Genomic DNA, 16,870 nt, shown 5'->3' on the forward strand with positions numbered 1-16,870 from the left:
AATGGAATTTTCATGGCCAATTTTGCACTTCTTAGCCGGTCGGTTGGGATTGTACATGCTCCAAATCCGTCCATGTTTTGATATAGCTTATGTGGCAGCTATATCAAAACATGGGCCGAACCTATTTCCCAATTTGACTTCTTAAGCCTCTATTTATTATTATCCCATTCTTGTACTGTAACGTTTTCTATGACATTCAACAGATGTGCCAAGTATGCTCCGTATCGGTCTATGCTTTGATATAGCTCTCCTCATATAGACCAATCTCTCGATTGGTCATCTTGGAAGCTTTGAATTCTTATTCGTTTTGGCTGAAATGTTCAACCGTTGTAAAGTTTGAAGGTGGAATATAACGAAGTAAATCTTGCTGTAGTTCTCATATAGATTGGATGCCGAGGGATTCGGCAAAATTCCAACATAGAGCGATTCTCCGATTATACTTCCGAAGTAGTATTTGCGATAGAAGTTGAAACATGTTACAATAGTATGGATACCCCTCCTATTGCTATGTGAAGTATGGTTAAAATAGATCAAATGTTCCTTATGGACCCCATTGAGACTGGCCCCCAAATTTTATCTCTAAAGAGCGAAGAGGGCGAATTTTTCATTGGATTTTCATAAAGTGTTTCGGTGGGTTGGTATTTGGAACACAAAAGTTTGGGCAAACTAAATGCCGGTTTTACTTTTTATCTTCAAAAGTGGGGGGACAAATACAGCGACATTGATTGTCATAAATTCCACATCGAACAGACTTGATAATGACAAATTTGTTACATTAAATTGCATGCTAAACCTGATTAGTTTTAGCGTATCATTCATTGAAAGTAATGTGTTGGCCAATTCGTTGTAAGTTAAAATAAATGTTTCGCAGCGGAAATTGTACCTTTCGCATGAATCTTGTCTAGAAATAGATAAAGCGATTCACAGACGAATTGGCGGCAACATTTTTGTTACCTTCATTGCGTTTCATACAGAGCAGGCTGAATCACAGACGTGCACACAGACACACACACGAACGCACACGCCAATGAAACAACAAATGCGACATTTGACAAATTCTCTCGCTGAGGTGAATTTGAACGAAACAAATGCTTTTTTAATTTCCTCTTTCGTCTGCATCGGATGACATCAATTTTATTCCTGTCACTTTTAAGTGCTTGCCTTGTCACTTAACATTCCTGGTCGCCCTTTTCGCATAGAGAACGACAAAGACAACAGAAACGGCAAAAACAAAACAACTTAAAAGAATAAATAGACAAACGCGTCGTAGTCCTCGGCGTCTTTTAGCCATTTGGCCACGTTTACTCATTATCCCTCGCCTTCATTAACGACGCGCTAGGCTATGGCCACATCACTTCTATTGTTCGCAAAAATTTCTTCTTTTTTCCATTTTTTTTTTTTTTTTTGGTGCGCAAAAATTGGAAGGAATTATTGTTTGTTGCTTGGCAAAGGAGTGAGACGAGGGAAGGAAGCGCGCTCACTTTGCATGTGCAATTGAGGTTAATTAGTGCGTTGCTGATGCTACAGGTGGATGAATGTGGATGTGGATGTTGCCTTATTCTCTACTAGGTGGCTGAATGACTAGTGGCAGGCAGGCTCATTGGGCTGGCTGCACGATGTCGGCTTCTTGCATCCAAACGAGATGTGTTTGTTTGCTAGCTAATTTTAATAATGCCATCGTTGTTTTTTCTCGCTTGTTTAATGATGGAGCAAAGTGTTTGGTTTTCTTTCCACCTCTCTTCCTCTCTCCATTACTATGGCTTTTGTGGCATTATTGTGATCACCCCCCATATAAACATATGTGTGTGTGTGAGTGTGCGTGTGTTTCAAATCTTATGGATCTTGGAGCATCCATGAGGGTGTCTAATTAGGTTTTTAAGTGAAACAGTTCATTACTTACCCAATGTATGGCGCAAACATTGCCTTGCTTTGGTATTTGTAGTTAAATATGATCCTTTGGTGATATTCTCAACAGGTTTCATGTTGCAGGTTCATTAACCTGTAAATGATACAGACCAAAAAGGAAGTTAGTGCGTTTAATTATTATAAACGATAAATGTGCATCAAAATATCATTTTACTAAAAAACAAAACAATAAATTAAAAAAGTGTTTGCATATTTCTGCTTAGTTTGAATAAAAATTAAAAAAAAAACTAAGATAAAATAAAAAATAATTTTAAAAAATTAATTTTCGACACGTATGTTAAGGCATGAGAGAAGCCGTTGTACAAAATTTCAGTTAAATCGGATAATAATTGCGTCCTCTAGAGGCTCAAGAAGTCAAGTCTCCAGATCGGTTTATACGGCAGCTATATCAGGTTATGGACCGATTTGAACTATTCTTAGCATAGCTGTTGAAAGACATAACAAAACACCTCATTTCAGCCAAATCGGATAAGAATTGTGCCCTCTAGCGGCTCAAGAAGTCGAGATCCCAGATCGGTTTATAAGGCAGCTATATCAAAATGTGGACCGATCCGCCGATTTGACCTGTTAAAGCTTCTAAATGCCTCAATTTTTGCTTAATTTGGTTGAAATTTTGTTTGTGAAGTTCACCAATGTCCTCTGAAACCTATATAAAATACTTTTCAGATAGGACAACGAATAGATATATGTAGGTCCCATTGAAACCAATTCTTCTATATAAACTCTTCAACCCATAAAAGCTTTAATTTTTATGTCCATAATTTTGAAATTTGGTATGCGAAGAATTTTTACGAAATATAACCCGCACAGCAATGTTAACACTGTTCAGAACCACATTTTGTTTCTTTAAAATAAGCCACTTATAATTTAATCATGGCAAATAGACGTCTAGAGTAGCCCATTTGTTTGGTGGTGGTTGGTATGGTAAAAACCTACGAGAAGCACAAACATTTTATAAAATTCTGTGGGGGCTCAAATTGCTTAATCCACCCCCTCCAGAGGCCTTTCTTCGGTTTATGATGGCAACCCAAATTTTGTATCGGCCTATTTTTGCTTCTTTTTATACCCTCCATCATAGGATGGAGGTATACTAATTACGTCATTCCGTTTGTAACACTTCGAAATATTCATCTAAGACCCCATAAAGTGTATATATTCTTGATCGTCATGACATTTTAAGTCGATCTAGACATGTCCGTCTCTTCGTCCGTCCGTTGGTTTTTCTGTCGAAAGCACGCATACTTTCGAAGAATTGCTTTTCTCCTTCGCCTGAAATTTTGCACAAACACTTCTTATTAGTGTAGGTCGGTTGCGATTGTAAATGGGCCATATCGGTTCATACTTCGATATAGCTGCCATATAAACCGATCTTGGGTCTTGACTTCTTGAGCTTCTAGAGGGCGCAATTCTTATACGATTTGGCTGTAATTTTGCACATATCGTTTTGGTATGACTTCCAACAAGTGTGTAAAGTATGGTCTAAATCAGTCCATAACCTGATATAGCTGCCATATAAACCGATCTTGGGTCTTGACTTCCGATTTGGCTGAAATTTTGCACATATCGTTTTGGTATGACATCCAACAACTGTGCCAAGTATTGTCTAAATCAGTCCATAACCTGATGTTTCCATTAGACTTCTTGAGCCTCTAGAGGGAGCGATATAGATAACAATCGCGCCCTCTAGAGACTCAAAAAGTCTAATCGGGCGATCGGTTTATATGCTAAAATCTTGCACATGTCGTTTTGTTATGACGTCCAACAACTGTGCCAAGTATGGTCCAAGTCAGTCCATAACCTAATATAGCTACCATATAAACCGATCTTGGGTTTTGACTTCTTGAGCTTCTGGACGCCGCAATTCTCATCCGATTTAGCTAAAACTTTGCACATATCGTTTTGGTATGACTTCCAACAAGTGTGAAAAGTACGGTCTAAATCAGTCCATAACCTGATATAGCTATCATATAAACCGATCTTGGGTCTTGACTTCTTGAGCTTCTAGAGAGCGCTTTTCTCATCCCATTTGGCTGAAATTTTGCACATATCTTTTTGGTATGACTTCCAACAAGTGTGTCAAGTATGGTCTAAATCAGTTCATATCCCGATATAGCTGCCACATAAACTGATCTCCCCATTGGACTTCTTGAGCCTTTGGAGGGCGCGATATAGATAACAATCGCGCCCTCTAGGGGCTAAAAAAGTCTAATCGGGCAATCGGTTTATATGCTAAAATCTTGCCCATGTCGTTTAAGTATGACTTCCAACAACTGTGCCAAGTATCGTCTAAATCAATCTATAACCTGATATATCCGCCATATAAATCGATCTCCCGATTAAACTTCTTGAGTCACTAGAGGGCGCGATTCTTATCCAATTTGGCTGAAATTTGGCATATGTGGTTTTGGTATGACTGACATAGCTGCAATATAAACCAATCTCCCAATATGACTTTCTGAGGCTCTTGAAGGCGCAATTATTAGTGGATATGCCTGAAATTTTGAAGGTGATATTTTTATACGACTTCTATGGCACGAAGATCTGTTCAATAACTTGATATTGCTCATATATATTTTAAAAAGTCTTTCAAGCAACTTGATAAATGCGATCCCTGGGAGGGGGTATACAATATTCGGCCCGGCCGAACTTAGCATGCTTTTACTTATTTTCTCCATAAGTTGATATTAAGTCAAATATTAAATGCATGTTTTCTATGCTGCAACATTTTAATGTTTACCCTAAAAATTAAGCATTTTGTTCAATTTTAGGGCTTTGCCTTAAAAATAAATGTCCCACAGGCCTCTCTATCTCTCTCTCGCTAGCGCTATCGCGAACAATAAATGAAATTTCGTTCGTGCTTTTTTACGCACCACAAAACTTCAGAACTCAAACCGACGAAAAGTGGTTGAAAACAATTTCGTATGGGCTAAAAGTAATAAAATATCACTTTAATGGTCAGTTTTGCTAGCAGCAACACAATGGTGGAGTGCATTTAACATTTATTGCAGCCAAAATGTTAACTGTAATTGGTAATACCCCCCAAAAAGGGGAAAAAAAGAAAAGTTTTTTGCCCAAACTTTTTCACATTTTAGTGATAGTTTCCTTTTTTTTTAGTTTTGTTGGTATCAACCAAAAACCAAATCCATGGAAACATTTTTATTCCCTACAAATGGTAAATGAGGGAAGAAATTTTTTCTTTTATTTAATATTATTGTCCATTGTTAGTATGGGTGTATGTGTGTGTATGTGCGTGCCTTTTTATGAGCATTTGCAATTTAATTCACAAAAAGAGATGCCATTATTGCCAAACGCACAAAAAAAAGGAGAAGGTTACAACATCCGCTTTTAGCTTTTAAACATCCTTGCCCATCATCGGTTGGCAGTAGGAGATTGACAGTCAATGTGTGTGTGTGTGTGTGTGAGTGCGCCAGTTTGAGTATGTGAACTGTCAGTTGTTGTTAACAAGCTCCTTTCCATTTGTGGCCGTCTTTTACTGTGTCTCCTTCGGCGTTTACAACACCACATCGGTCCATGTGTTGGTATGTGACAATGTGTGCGTGTGTGTGTGTATTCCTTGGGGGCACTTTATGATGTGCAGGGACTTGTAATTGATAATGGAAATTACCACAGTTATTTAATGGGTCCTTGTTCGCTGTTTGTTTTCTTCTTCCTTTTTGTATCTCTTGGTTTCCCCCTTGCCATGGGGCTGAGCATTGCCTTTTTATGCGACTGTTTGCTAAAAAGTTTTTGGCTCTTTGTTTTGATAGAGCAAATCATGTGATTTTTATGTGCCAACATTAGCTACCAAAAAGAGTTTTCTAATTCAATTAAATGTCAAGCTGATTAAAAAAAATCTGAAATTCGTTGCTGCCACAAAGAAGCCCTGGGGGAGCCTTTAGTTTGCCAGCTCATTGATACCGGAATATGTGGTAGATATTCTTGCTGTGGAACTGGAAAAAGCTTTTAAGCTAAAATGTTTATTCCCAAAATGCTTTTGCAACACAAAGTTTCACTCGTTCAGATCGCATTGGCAAAATTCTTAGCCAGCTCAATAACTCCAAGGGAAATGTCGCTTCATCAAGAAATGCCACTGTATTAGCATCATGAATTGGACTCTAACGAAAGCAAGAAAGAAAAAACCTTTGTTGCTAAGGCATTTGAAAGTTAGACAGGAATACTTTCCTACCGAAACTCAATGAGATGAAAGCAAATATTTATTGCACTTTTCTTGGCAGGGGGGAACCCCCCTCCCAAACCAATTTGGCTGATTTTATCAACTATATTGATGGAAACCGACAGTTATCGCTATAGCAGAATGCACATCACCACGCCAAAAAGTTTGCCACTTTGTTGCCGGGCCATACGAAAGGAAGAAACGATGCTAGTGCGCTATATCTGCAGCCAACATCTGCAACTTTTGGAATCTCGCATCTACGTTGTTTCAGTATTTGCTCCTCTCACTCTCTTTCTATATGTTTGACATTAATTGTATTTGGTTTTATCTGAGTTTGCCGTTCGCTCTGCTATCGCATCCCATTGCCTAGATTTTATTGGAGTTGAACTTTGCCGTTTTTATATGAGTTGGAAAATTGTTTGCAGCTCCAAAGTGATTGATATTTACATTGATGCACTATGTTCAAAATTTATTTTGATGGCTTAAAAAGTTGAAATCTCTTTTGAAGCTAATGATGGAAACTTTAAATGAAGCGGCTAAAATAGTGGCAACATAAGGGTGGATTGTAGAAATTCAAAAAGAATTGGACAAAAATAAATAATTAAGAAAAAATTTTTACGAAAAATAATATAAAAAAGAAATAAAAAATTATTAAAATTAAGAAATAAATAAATTATAAAATAAAACATGTAAGCAAAGCGTGCCAAGTTCGGCCGGGCTGAATCTTATATACCCTCTACTCTGGATCGCATTTGTCGAGTTCTATGCGCGGTATCTCTTTTTAGACAAACAAAAAATATTGAATAAAAACTGTTATGCTATTGAAGCTATATCAAGTTATGGTCCGATTCGGACCCTAAATGAATTGAATGCTGAACATTGTACAAGTCACTGTGTAATATATCAGTCCATTCGATTAAGAATTCCGCCTTGTAGGGGCTCAAGAAGCAAAATCGGGAGATCGGTTTATATGAGAGCTATAGCAAGCTATATATCGATTCAGACCGTATTGGACACGTATGTTAAATGTCGTGTAAGAAACCGTTGTACAAAATTTCTTCCAAAGCGGATGAGAATTGAGCCCTCTAGAGGCTCAAGAAGTCAAGACCCCAGATCAGTTTATATGGCAGCTATATCAGGTTATGTACCGATTTGCGTTATATTTAGCGCAGTTGTTGAAAGTGATTTCAAAACACCACGTGCAAAATTTCAGTTAAATCGGAAAAGAATTGCGCCCTCTAGCGGCTCAAGAACTCAAAATCCCAGATCGGTTTATATGGCAGCTATATTAAAACATGGACCGATTTGCGCCATACTTAGCGCAGTTATTGAAAGTCATAACAAAACACCTCATGCAAAATTTCAGCCAAATCGGAAAAGAATTGCGCCCTCTAGTTGCTCAAGAAGTCAAGATCCAAGATCGGTATATATGGCAGGTATATCAGGTTGTGGACCGATTTGAACCATACTTGACACCGATTTTGGAAGTCATAACAAAACACTTCATGCACAATTTCAAATCGAATGAGAATTGCGCCCTCTAGCGGCTCAAGAAGTCAAGACCCTAGATCGGTGTATATGACAGATATATCAGATTATTAACCGATTTGAACCATACTCGGCACATTTATTAGAAGTCATAACAAAACTCTTCGTGAAAAATTTCAGCCAAATCGGATGAGAATTGCGACCCATAGTAGCTCAAGAAGTCAAGATCCAAGACCGGTTTATATGGCAGCTGTATCAGGTTATGGAACGATTTGAACCGTACTTAGCACAGTTGATGGTAGTCGTAACAAAACACGTCAAAATTTCAGCTAAATCGGATAAGAATTACCCCCTCTAGAGGCTCAAGAAGTCAAGATCCAAAATCGGTTTATATGGCAGTTATATCAGGTTATGGACCGATTTAAACCACACAGTTGGCACAGTTGTTGAAAGTCATAACAAAACACCTCATGCAAAATTTCAGCTAAATTAGATAAGAGTTGCGACCTCTAGTGGCGCAATTCTTATGACGTCGGTTTTACATCATTGAAAACACCTTCAATGTCAAGAAAAGCTACCATTGTATATTCCTTGACAGCGAGAGAACCCTCTATGTAGCCGATTAGATCGCTCTGTTGCTCTGCTCACTGTTCTAATTTTTAGCGAGATCTAGATCTATGCCAGCTATATCATAATATAGTCTGATGTAAACCATACTTGGTTCTGATATGGGTGGCCTAGTGCAACCAACTGTTTCAACAAAATCGGGCGATAAATTCACCGCGGGAGATCGGTCTATATTTGAACCAGTTCCATATTGGTTGCGAATTTCTAAAGAATTATTGGACATTATTGTTTTAAATTTCGACAAGATGGGTAATAAAAACGCTTATTGTGGTCTTGAGACCATATATAATGAAAGATCGATCTATAGCTAAATAAGGTCAGTGGGGGACCACGTTCAGATATTTAGATACAAAACACCGTGCCATATTAGGGCGATATCGCGTTATATACGAGTTCTATGGGCTGTTATCAGCAGATGGGTTTACTTAGGTTAAAGGAAATTAACGATGGTATCGAAACTATCGATAGTGTCGATATCATATATACTGAAAGATCGGTCTATATCTAAATAAGGTCAGTGGGAGACCACGTTCATATACCCAGATACAAAACACCATGCCATATTTTAGCGAAATCGGGTTATATACGAATTCTATGTGCTGTTATCGGTAGATGGGTCGGTCTACTTAGGTTAAAGGAAATTAACGATAGTATCGATACTATCGATAGTATCGATACCAAATATCCTGAAAGATCGGTCTATATCTAAATAAGGTTAGCGCGAGACCACGTTCAGCTATCTAGATACAAAACACCTTGCCAAATTTGGGCGAAATCGGGTTATATACGAATTATATGGGCTGTTATCGGTAGATGGGTCTACTTAGATTATAGGAAATAAACGACAGTATCGAAACTATCGATATTTATTATTGGCAATATCAAAAATATTGAATGATGTGAATATCGATAATTTGCCAGCTCTAGTTTCAGAACTTTAAGGCCTATACATGGAGGCCACTGTAGCGCAGAGGTTAGCATGTCCGCCTTTGACGCTGAACGCCTAGGTTCAAATCCTGATGAGTACATTAAAAACAAAATTCAGCGGTGGTTATCCCCTCCAAATTCCGCCTTTGTGTGAAGGTGTCGGCATGCCATTCGGACTCAGCTATAAAAAGGAGGCCCCTTATCATTGAGCTTAAACTTGTATCGCACAGCACACAATGATATGTAAGAAATTTGCCCCTGTTTCTTAATGAAATGTTCATGGGCAAATTCGCATTTACAACTCATTGATATGTGATAAATTTGCCCTGTTCCTTAATGGAATGTTCAAGGACAAATTTGCATTTGCAAGGCCCTTTCATTGGTAGGTCGTACTTATATCGAAAAACCCCCAAAAAAGCGTTTGCGATGTAAGTACGACACTTATCAAGTTCGGAACCTTTCACTCTAGCTGTTTTTCATTCCAATATATCTTCGATCATTAAGTTCGTCTCGAAGAGAGAAAGTTTAAAGATTTCTTTGATTCAAAGAATTGGTTTTTGCAACTTAAGGACTACCTTTAGAACTACTTGACTAATCCTTATTTCACTTGAATGACGGGCTATAATAGAACAAATCCCTCTAAGGCTGCAAATGTTGCCAGACTCTTTACAGAAATTTCTTTCATGAAGCAATACATACTTAATTATCCCCCTCGAAAATTACCCTTTTCCACTCTCCATATCCACTGACATATTAAATTGCTGTCCAAACTTTTTGAACCCCTTGACCGTCAAAGTCATTACCCTGCCCGAAATTTTGTTCCACAAAGCAGATTAATTTATTTTGCTCCCAATCGAAAGTAACGAAAAAAAATTACTTTAAATAAATTTTCTAAGAAAAGAGTTTTTTTGTTGTTGTTTTTTCTTTGTTAAGTCCTGTGGCAAAATTCAATGAACACCGAACTGTTGTTGTCACACACAGCCATTCAGCGTTGGCAGCCTTGGTTAAAAATTAACAGTTTCCCCAAAAAAAACAACAACAAAAACGGCAACTCATTCAAATTGAATGAGCAAAGAGTAAAGAAAATAGTAACAAAATTAATTGCCTAAAACAGAGGCAATTAATTGAAATGAAGAACTTCTTCATCCCCACCTACAACTTCTCATTGAAGAACGATTAGCCTGACTGAATGGCTGGCTAGCTGCCATATGAACACTATAAAGAGCTTAACCAATTGACCGTAAAGGGGGAAGAGGGGACAAGTATATCGAAGTGTTGCATTAAAGCGTGTCTGTATGTGTATAGCGCTCTCGCCAACCATTTGCATATGAAGGAGTCTAGATAACGCCTCATTCCAGGGATGGGGGTGGCAGATGGTCTTTCCCCACTGCCATTTGAAAAGTAACAGAGATGGCATACCTTTGCAGTTTGTTTCAATTGAATTAATGAAGGCTATTTATCAGCAAAGCTTTGATAAAACTTCAATAGAAAGATCTTTTTACTAGTGGGGAGTTCAAGCGTGCAAAAACCAATATGAAAATGTTGATAGAATAATGAAGGAAAATACTCTCCAGTGATTCATGTTGAAAATCTTGAATATTGATTTACTTCGCGTTTAAAGAGAGATGAAATGAAGGATCCATTAGAGCCGTAGAGGCATATAAAACCTGAAATGAATTAAAAATATGTGTTCTAGCTTTTATAAGCAGACTTTTTCTTTGAGTGTACTGCTGTTGAGCGATCTTAACCAACTCACTATTGCTAGTTTTAAGAAAATTGGAAGCAAAAGCTTCCTTTAGGTCTGTTTATATGAAAGATCTAATCGGATACAAACAGCGCCCGTGTGTTTTCTAATATTTTTGCTTCTCGTATAATCTTCTCCAGTAGGATATTAAAGAGATCACACGATAGGCTGTCACCTTATCTGAAACCTCGTTTGGCATTGAACGGTTCGGAGCGATTCTTTCCTATTTTAACTGAGAAGCATGTATCAACAAGCGGCATCCAGCAAAGTAGTATCAGTTTTGCAGGGATACCAAAGTCAGACATGGCGTGAAATACCTTTGAATGTATAGGGCTGTCGAAGTAGAGCTGGCAAACTATCGATATTTTCGATATTTATCAACAAATATCGAGACTACCGTTTATTTCCCATTTCAAACGAAAATGAGAAGTAACAATCAAGAGATCAAGCAATGTCAATGCACAAACCAAATTTAATAAAGTCAGTTTAATGTCACCAGAGAAATCGTTGTACAAAATTTAAGCCCAATCGGATGAAAATGGCTCTATGTCGCAGGCGGCTTTAAAGGCTTCAACGAAAAGATCGATCGATTTGTCTTTCTTGGGTCTTCTCCAGGATTTGGCGCAGTGTAAATATCTGGTCTATGGTGGATTTACCAGGTCTAAAGCCACACTGATAGGGTCCAATTATCTCGTTGACTATCAGACTTTAATCTTTCACACAGTACGTTCGACAATATCTTGTATGCGGCGGGGAAGAGACTTATTCCTCTGTAGCTGGCACTTAGCGTCTTGTCCCTTTTCTTGTGTACGGGACATACGTAGTATGCTCCAGTTCCAATCATCGGGTATGCGTATTTCTATTGCGCAGACGAGCTAATGCCTACGTCTTATCAGCACGTCGCTTTCGATCTTAAACAGTTCAGCCGGCAACCCATCGTCTCCTGCTGCCTTATTGTTTTTCAAATGGGTTACTGCTCGTGCTGTAAACATAGTAACAAAAAAAGTTTGGTATACTAATTTCGTCATTCCGTTTGCAACACCTCGTAATTTTCGTCTAAGACCCCATAAAGTCTATATTCTTCATCATCATTATATTTAAGTCCATTTAGCCGTGTCCGTCTGTCTGTGAAAAGCACGCTTACTTTCGAAGGAGTAAAGCTAGGCGCTTAAAATTTTGCACAAATACTTCTTATTAATGGATGAAATTTTGGGTCGGTTGGGATTGTACAATAAATGGGCCATATCGGTCAATGTTTTCATATAGCTGCCATATAAACAGATCTTAGATCTTGACTTCTTGATCCACTAGAGGGCGCAAATCTTATCTGATTCGGCCGATATTTTGCATGACATGTTTTGTCATGACTTCCAACAACTGTGCACAGTGTGGTCTAAATTGGTCCATAAACTGATATAGCTCCTATATGAACCGATTTCCCGATTAGACTTCTTGAGCCTTTATAAGCCGCAATTTTTGTCCGATTCGGCGTGTGGTGTCCCGTTATCACTTTCAACCACTATAAACCGATCGCAAGATTATACTTTTTAAGCCTATAGAGGGCGCAATTCTTTTCGATTTGGCTATGTTCAGCCGGGCCGAATCTAATATATCCTCTATCAGGGACGTAGCCAGGATTTTTTTTTTTTTGGGGGGGGCCTACCCCGCATTTTTTCAAGATCGAAAGAAAAGTGCAAAAGTGTACATCTTAATGGAGAATACTTTAAAAAACAATAAATCGATTTTCTATGATTAATATTTGCTTTTGTTCTCTAATCCCGAAATATGAAAGGCAACCCTCGTATGGTGGAGGGTATAATAAGATGGAATATAAAAATTTTAGGAACATTTTTGAGTTTGTTTTTCAGTTTTTCATTCGAATACAGCAGATAATATTTGCTGTTTTAGCAAAAAGATACAGCTCTGCCATTTTCAGCAGACTTTCTGCTATTATAGCAAACATTTTTGCTGTTTTTACTAACAAATTTCTATGAGTGCTGATCTATATCTGGTCCGATCTAGATCATTTATATGATCAGCGATGTAGAGCAAAATTATGTCAAGGCGCGCCTAAGGCTACACATTTGGCTTCAAATACTGAGGTCGTTAGATAGAGCCTCTCCATATATACAAGCTTCATTCATGCAATTGCGACCCTTTGCTCTCAGGTTCATTTGACATAGGCTCACCAAATGAAACAAAGAAAGGACAAAAGACCAAAAACCACACAACATCCAGCAATTAGTTAATCCAACAATTCTTGGAAATCTGTGAGCCATTGCAATAACAGCGGACAGGCAACGAACCAACGGACCAACCGACAAACACATGCCACTACAGGCCGCAAACCAAAGAAACAAACCAAACATCGAAGCAAAAAAACTAAACAACAACAACAAAAAAAGCGGCAACTAATCGAAGCTAAATTGATGGCTTTGTCGACCCACAAAGAAGAAGTCAAAATGTAGGAGGCACATGCAGTGAGTGAATTCGAGCAAGGGCAGGTCTTTTACTTAATTTAGAGATTGCCAAAGTTTGATGATTCCTAAAACAAACGAAATTTAAAAAGAAAAAAAAAACAAAGAAATCAAACAAACATTGCCAGCAAATCATGAAATTGGATTGAAGATAAGTCAGAGAATTCAAAAGAAGTTGTCAAAATTTGAGTGACAAGTTCAAATGGATTTGACTTGAAAAAGGAATTAAAGCTAAATCAAAGAAATTAATGACAAAGCCAAAAAAAAGCAAAAGTTAATAATTGAAAAACGCTTAGGGAAACCCAGTGCAGTGCGATTAGCAGAAGAAAAAAATTTTTATATATTTTTTTAATTTTTAGCTTAAACACTATGACGTAAAAATGTTATAAAATTTATCAGAAATATAAAATTTAACAAAACAAACCGAAGAAATATTGAAAGAGTTTCGATCGCAATTTAATTATAAGGAAAAATGTTGCTTAAACCGAGATTAACTCCACCTATAGCTATGAATACCCCCTTAATTGTGAAACCAACTACAACCAACACCAATACCATCACCATAAGCAAGACAAGGAGTCGAACGAGATATCGTCGAGAAGTCAGCCATGTCAACACAAAAATATGTTCCAGTAGCAGCATCCTGCAGCAGCACCATCCTCCATGCCGCAGCAGAACTTACTTCTTATCATTACCACCAATGCCACCATCAACGTCTTACCATTGTTGGCACCTTCTATTTTCTTGGTATTGCTGCCTTTTGGCCTGCATTCTGCAACATTGTGGCATTGTGGCGGAAATCGCATCTGCTGGTGCCATTTCCGGGGGCATTAGTGCCGTGGGTATGGGTGTCATGGGCACCATGACTGCAGGTGCGATAGCTGCTGCACCCGCCTTAGCAGGTTCCAGTGACAACATTGCCGATGGCTATGCCGAAGGCGATGATGATGTTAGCCTCTCATCGCTGTCCAATAATTTCGATAGCCATGATTGTACTTCGCTTAAATTCAACAGCATGGCCAGAAACATAGATGACATCGAGGATTTGGAGCTGGGAGTGCCTGTAAACATAGCCTTTGATAATCGGCAAAGAAAAAGGTGAGTAACCACAAAATTATAGCAACTTAAGGGAAACAGGGAAAAAAAGGACAGATAAGCAGATTCGAAAAAAAAACCAACACAAAATTTTCTTTTGCTAACAACTTGTCTTCGTTGGTCCCCATCTATTTTGCGTTTTATTTTCTCGTTTTTTTGTTTTGGTGGCTGTGTGTTAGTGTGAGTGTGGTAGTGTTTTTTTTTTTCGTTTTGCCCTGACGTTGTAAAGGTCGCTTGGCTTTAAATCCAATGTTAAATTAATACGGTTTCTTGACAAAATAAATACACTAGGAAAACATGAAATAATTTGCGTAAAGACCTAAAACTGCAAGGCAATGCAAAACATGTACACATTCACGCACCACACTCGCATGTCGAGAGAACCAAACAACGCATTCTATTTTTACCACCGACTGACTGACTGCCTGACTGACAGACCAACCATTCAACCAACCAACCAACCAACCAGCCAACCACACCATTCCGAAACGCATTTTCTAATGCGAGTAAAACGCATTTTCAAAATAAAAATAAACCTCACACAAAATACGCTTACTGACAACGACTGACGTTCTCTCCTCCTTTGAGCGTCTGAAATCAATGCAGTCAATGGACGTTTTCTGAATTAAAATAAAATCCATGCAATGCAATACATAGGCATTGAGTGTACCCGAAAACTGTAGAAGGCAAAGGGCCTTTTTTGGGGGGCTACTTCAGCTATTGGGAGGTCTAGACGCAAACACTTTTCCATTATACTGCAAATCCTATAAGTATGCATAGAATATAGCGTTAGACGCGAAAGCCGGGCAATGACAAAGGAAATGCTCCAACGTCTCATCATGTTCCCCTCATGCTCTACACATGCTATGACTTGCAGCACCGATTTTCCATAAGTGAGCTCGTAGTCCTATGTGTCCCGTAATGTTACCAATAGCTATACTGACCTCCTTCTTACTTCCTTTCAGTAATAGTCTCGTCTTCTCACGATCTGGATCACCCCATAGGTTTTTCGCCGTCCTACCGAGCGTGACGCTGTTCCATAATGTTGCATGCGCATTCGTCGCCCACTCCCTTAACTCAGACCGCGTCGGGTTAACCAAGTTTATTGATGGCAGTCCTCTGGCCTTCTCCGTCAAATCGTCTGCCCTTTCATTCGCCTTACTCCGTTATGGCCCGGCAACCAAACGATGCGGATTTTGCCATACTCAGAGAAGGCGTTAATCTCCTCCTTACACTGCAAGACTGTTCATGACCATACCGTTCTGGTTGTTATTGCCCTTATGGCCTGTTTACTGTCCGTAAAGATGTTCACACTCGATGTCCTCGCGCTAGCACCACACCGCCTCACGCATTCAGTGATCGCCTGGATCTCCGCCTGAAGGACCGAATTATGGGCAGGCAGTCTAAAACAGATCTAAGTCCCTGGATTCTCAATGTAGAACCCAAGACCCACTATGTCCTCCTGTTTTGATCCATCCGTGTAACATGATTTTCTAGATGTCAATACTTGGGGTCCCTCAATCCAAGAGTGTGCCGCTGGCAGCCGTGCCTCGCACTCGACCTCACGTGCCGTCTCAGGAATCCGTTCGGAAACCTCTTCCCTTCCTTCCAGGTTTCCTATCGTCGCCTCGATTATATCGCGATGGTATGACCTACGGCTATCCTCTATCAAATCTCCCATCACCTTAAGTCTCATAGCCGCAGTGGCTGCCTCACACTTAATCTGCATGTCAATGGGTCGGATATCAAGAATAGTCTCCAGTGCCCTCGTGGGAGTGGTCCTAATCGCTCCGACTATGCCAAGACAATGGTATGGTCCTTATGTTGCACTTTTTCTCCATAGCAGTCCTCCAAACTACTGAGGCGTAAGTAAGTATTGGTCTAAACACGCTCCCGTAGAGCCAGTAGACTATTCTCGGATTCAGCCCCATTTCGAGCCTACGTCCCGTCTACATAGTGGCCAACATCTGTGAGCCTTCTCAGTACGCTGCTGAATTCCATTTCAGTTTCCTGTCCAAGATGGCACCTAAGTATTTGACCTTGTCAGATATCGAAATCGTTTCGTTGGTGCGTCAAATTGGCCCACCTTCGTCTTCCTTGTGAACAGGCATATTTCTGTCTTCTCTGGTTTAACATTGATAAATCTGGGTCTAGCTCAGTCATATGCCATATGCAATACACTTTCGGCCCTTCTGCATAGCTGGTTTGGATCCTTACCCTGCACGGTTCATGGGCAACATTTTACTCTACTCCCAAATGCCTTTCTTTGGAGTCGTATATTACCACTTTGGTAAATATTTCCTGTTTACGGGGTATTTCGGTAATGGGATGGCCACCCAGACAATTGGCCCTTATAGTAAATATAAGCTTCGTGCTCCACAAACTGGCCCCATATTGGCATGATCGCTAAAT

General features: G+C 39.1%; 1 protein-coding gene and 1 long non-coding RNA gene across 10 annotated transcripts in view; one reads left to right on the forward strand and one right to left on the reverse strand.

The window, feature by feature from the left end:
• The window catches only part of LOC131997795 (uncharacterized), a 203,351-nt gene extending 201,381 nt beyond the window's left edge, over positions 1-1,970 (reverse strand). Inside the window, exon 1 of the long non-coding RNA XR_009398422.1 lies at positions 1,901-1,970. This is a non-coding gene — a long non-coding RNA (uncharacterized LOC131997795). The remainder of the gene's footprint in view (positions 1-1,900) is intronic.
• LOC106083177 (uncharacterized) overlaps positions 1-16,870 on the forward strand; it is a 70,475-nt gene that overhangs the window by 5,494 nt on the left and 48,111 nt on the right. For 6 of the 9 annotated variants that reach the window (XM_013246054.2, XM_013246055.2, XM_059369425.1 and 3 more), the window contains exon 2: positions 13,723-14,461. In XM_013246054.2, the coding sequence (XP_013101508.2) occupies positions 13,836-14,461 (626 nt within the window). In that variant the 5' untranslated portion in view covers positions 13,723-13,835. Of the gene's footprint in view, positions 1-13,054; positions 13,367-13,722; positions 14,462-16,870 lie in introns of all 9 variants that reach the window. The other 3 variants (XM_013246056.2, XM_059369424.1, XM_013246053.2) reach the window with 1 other exon arrangement.

Source organism: Stomoxys calcitrans, chromosome 5 (assembly GCF_963082655.1).
Source record: "Stomoxys calcitrans chromosome 5, idStoCalc2.1, whole genome shotgun sequence".
In the NCBI taxonomy this organism is placed as follows: Eukaryota; Metazoa; Arthropoda; class Insecta; order Diptera; family Muscidae; genus Stomoxys; species Stomoxys calcitrans.